This window comes from Eptesicus fuscus, chromosome 15 (assembly GCF_027574615.1).
Source record: "Eptesicus fuscus isolate TK198812 chromosome 15, DD_ASM_mEF_20220401, whole genome shotgun sequence".
Taxonomy (NCBI): Eukaryota; Metazoa; Chordata; class Mammalia; order Chiroptera; family Vespertilionidae; genus Eptesicus; species Eptesicus fuscus.
The window spans coordinates 63313960-63316332 of NC_072487.1; the positions used below are offsets into that span (position 1 = coordinate 63313960).

General features: G+C 41.8%; 1 protein-coding gene across 1 annotated transcript; it reads left to right on the top strand.

Moving 5' to 3' along the window:
• LOC103295695 (olfactory receptor 1L8) lies at positions 1 to 945 on the top strand. The gene has a single exon (XM_008152149.2). It carries the CDS (start codon positions 1 to 3, stop codon positions 943 to 945), a length of 945 nt encoding a protein of 314 aa, XP_008150371.1.
• Positions 946 to 2373: the final 1428 nt, after the last annotated feature.

Below are 2373 nucleotides of genomic sequence, written 5' to 3' on the forward strand. Positions count from 1 at the left end.
ATGGAAAGAGTCAACCAAACCAGCAGTGTCTCCGAGTTCATTCTCCTGGGACTGTCCTCCCGGCCCGAAGACCAGAAGCCACTCTTTATTCTGTTCCTCATCATATACCTCGTCACTCTAACAGGGAACTTACTCATTATTTTGGCCATCTGCTCTGACCCCCAACTCCAGACCCCCATGTATTTCTTTTTGACGTTCCTGTCTTTCACTGACATTTGCTTCGTAACAACCATTGTCCCCAGGATGCTAGTTAACTTCCTATTGGAAAAGACAATCTCTTATGCTGGGTGTCTAACTCAGATGTATTTTATTTATGCTTTGGGCAACACTGACAGCTTCCTCCTAGCAGTCATGGCCTTTGACCGCTATGTGGCCATCTGTGACCCCTTCCACTATGTCACCACCATGAGCCACCACCGCTGTGTTCTGCTGGTGGCCTTTTCCTGCTCATTTACACACATGCACTCTCTCCTACACACACTTCTGCTGAATCATCTCACCTTCTGTGACTCCAACGTTATCCACCACTTCCTCTGTGACCTTAGACCCCTGATGAAATTGTCCTGCTCCTCCACAATTATCAATGAAATTGTGATAATGACAGAGGGACCTATTGTTTTGGTGACCCCTTTTCTATTCATTACTTTCTCTTACATGCGAATCCTCATCACAGTGCTCAAAATCCCCTCAGCAGCTGGGAAATGCAAAGCCTTCTCCACTTGTGGTTCTCACCTCACTGCGGTAACACTCTTTTATGGAAGCATCTTTTATGTCTACTTACAGCCCCTCTCCACCTATACTGTCCAGGACCACATAGCAACAATCGTCTATACAGTTTTGACCTCCATGCTAAATCCTTTTATCTACAGCCTGAGAAACAAAGACCTGAAACAGGGCCTGAGGAAGCTGATGGGCAAGAGGAAAGCCCAGGCAGCTCCCTCCTGACAAACCCACTGGAATCTGCTCCACTTGGATCTGGCTTCTACTGGCTCTTGATGAACAGTCATACTGTTGGAGGTTAGCACCTTTAATCCATGTGAGACAAGGCTGTTGAGGGCATTTACATCCATTGATGACAGCCCCACCAATTGGCCCTGCCTCTGCTTATATGATAACCTTCCTCACTATTCCTCCACTTCCCTACAAAGTAGATTCTTCACTTTCTCGTCTTCCAAATACTGTTATAATTCTTTTCCTCCAAATATTTCCTAAACAAATTTCTTTTTTTTTATTAAGTCATCCTCCAAAGCCCTTCACATTTCAATATATTGCTGAAAATCATTACTTAATGTATAGCTGTTGAATGCCTTTGCAAATACTTGAAGAGAGAAAGAATGGAGAGAGGGAAGAGGAGGAGGTAAAAGGTTACATTTTAGATAATTTTATCATTTTGAGGATTTTTATAATGCCTTATTGTACTTTTTCTAAAAACTTTTATATTTCTATCTGGAGGAACCTCTCACACCATCATTTTTCTGTCTATCCTTATTTTATCATATTGCTATGGATTTATTTCTTTTAAATTTTCTCTCATATTTTTATCATACAATTAAAAAATGCTAATGACCAGGAATAGCAAGAACCAAGAGTGATAACATTATGCATTTCACAGTGGGGAGGCTAGAACCATTCTTCACTCCATCTATCCAAAAACTAAAGTTTAAAAGCGTGTGATTTAATATTTTATTCCAGAAACTCCCACCCTTAGAAATCTAACATGTTGAAATATTATCACAAATGTATATTGAAATATATATATATCCTATATAATAAAAAGCTAATATGCAAATCAACCGAACAGCGGAAGGACCGGTCACTATGAAGCTCACTGACCACCAGGGGGCAGACGCTCAATGCAGGAGCTGCCCCCCCTGGTGGTCACTGTGCTCCCACAGGGGGAGCGCTGCTCAGCCAGAAGCCCTGAACTGGGCTCACGGCTGGCGAGTGAATTGGCAGTGGCGAGAGCCTCTCCCACCTCCGAGGCAGCACTAAAGTATCCGACTCGTAAGTAGCTTAGGCCTGCTCCCTGCAGCCCCTGAAGGCTCCCAGACTGTGAAAGGGCACAGGCCAGGCTGAGGGCTCCCCCCCCCCCCCGAGTGCACAAATTTCATGCACTGGGCCTCTAGTGTAAATATAAAATCCCAGTTTATAATAGGTAAAAATTGGCCACAACCTACTATCATATCAATAGAGATTAGAAAAAATAATTATGATTAATTCCACAGAATGTAATAATATGCAGCAGGTTCAAAGAATCTCTATTACTTTCTTGAAAAGATACTAAGTAGATAAATTGAGATATGAACAAAGTATATAAATTTGAATCTATTATGTTTTAAATATATATTAATATATATGTACATATAGTCACTA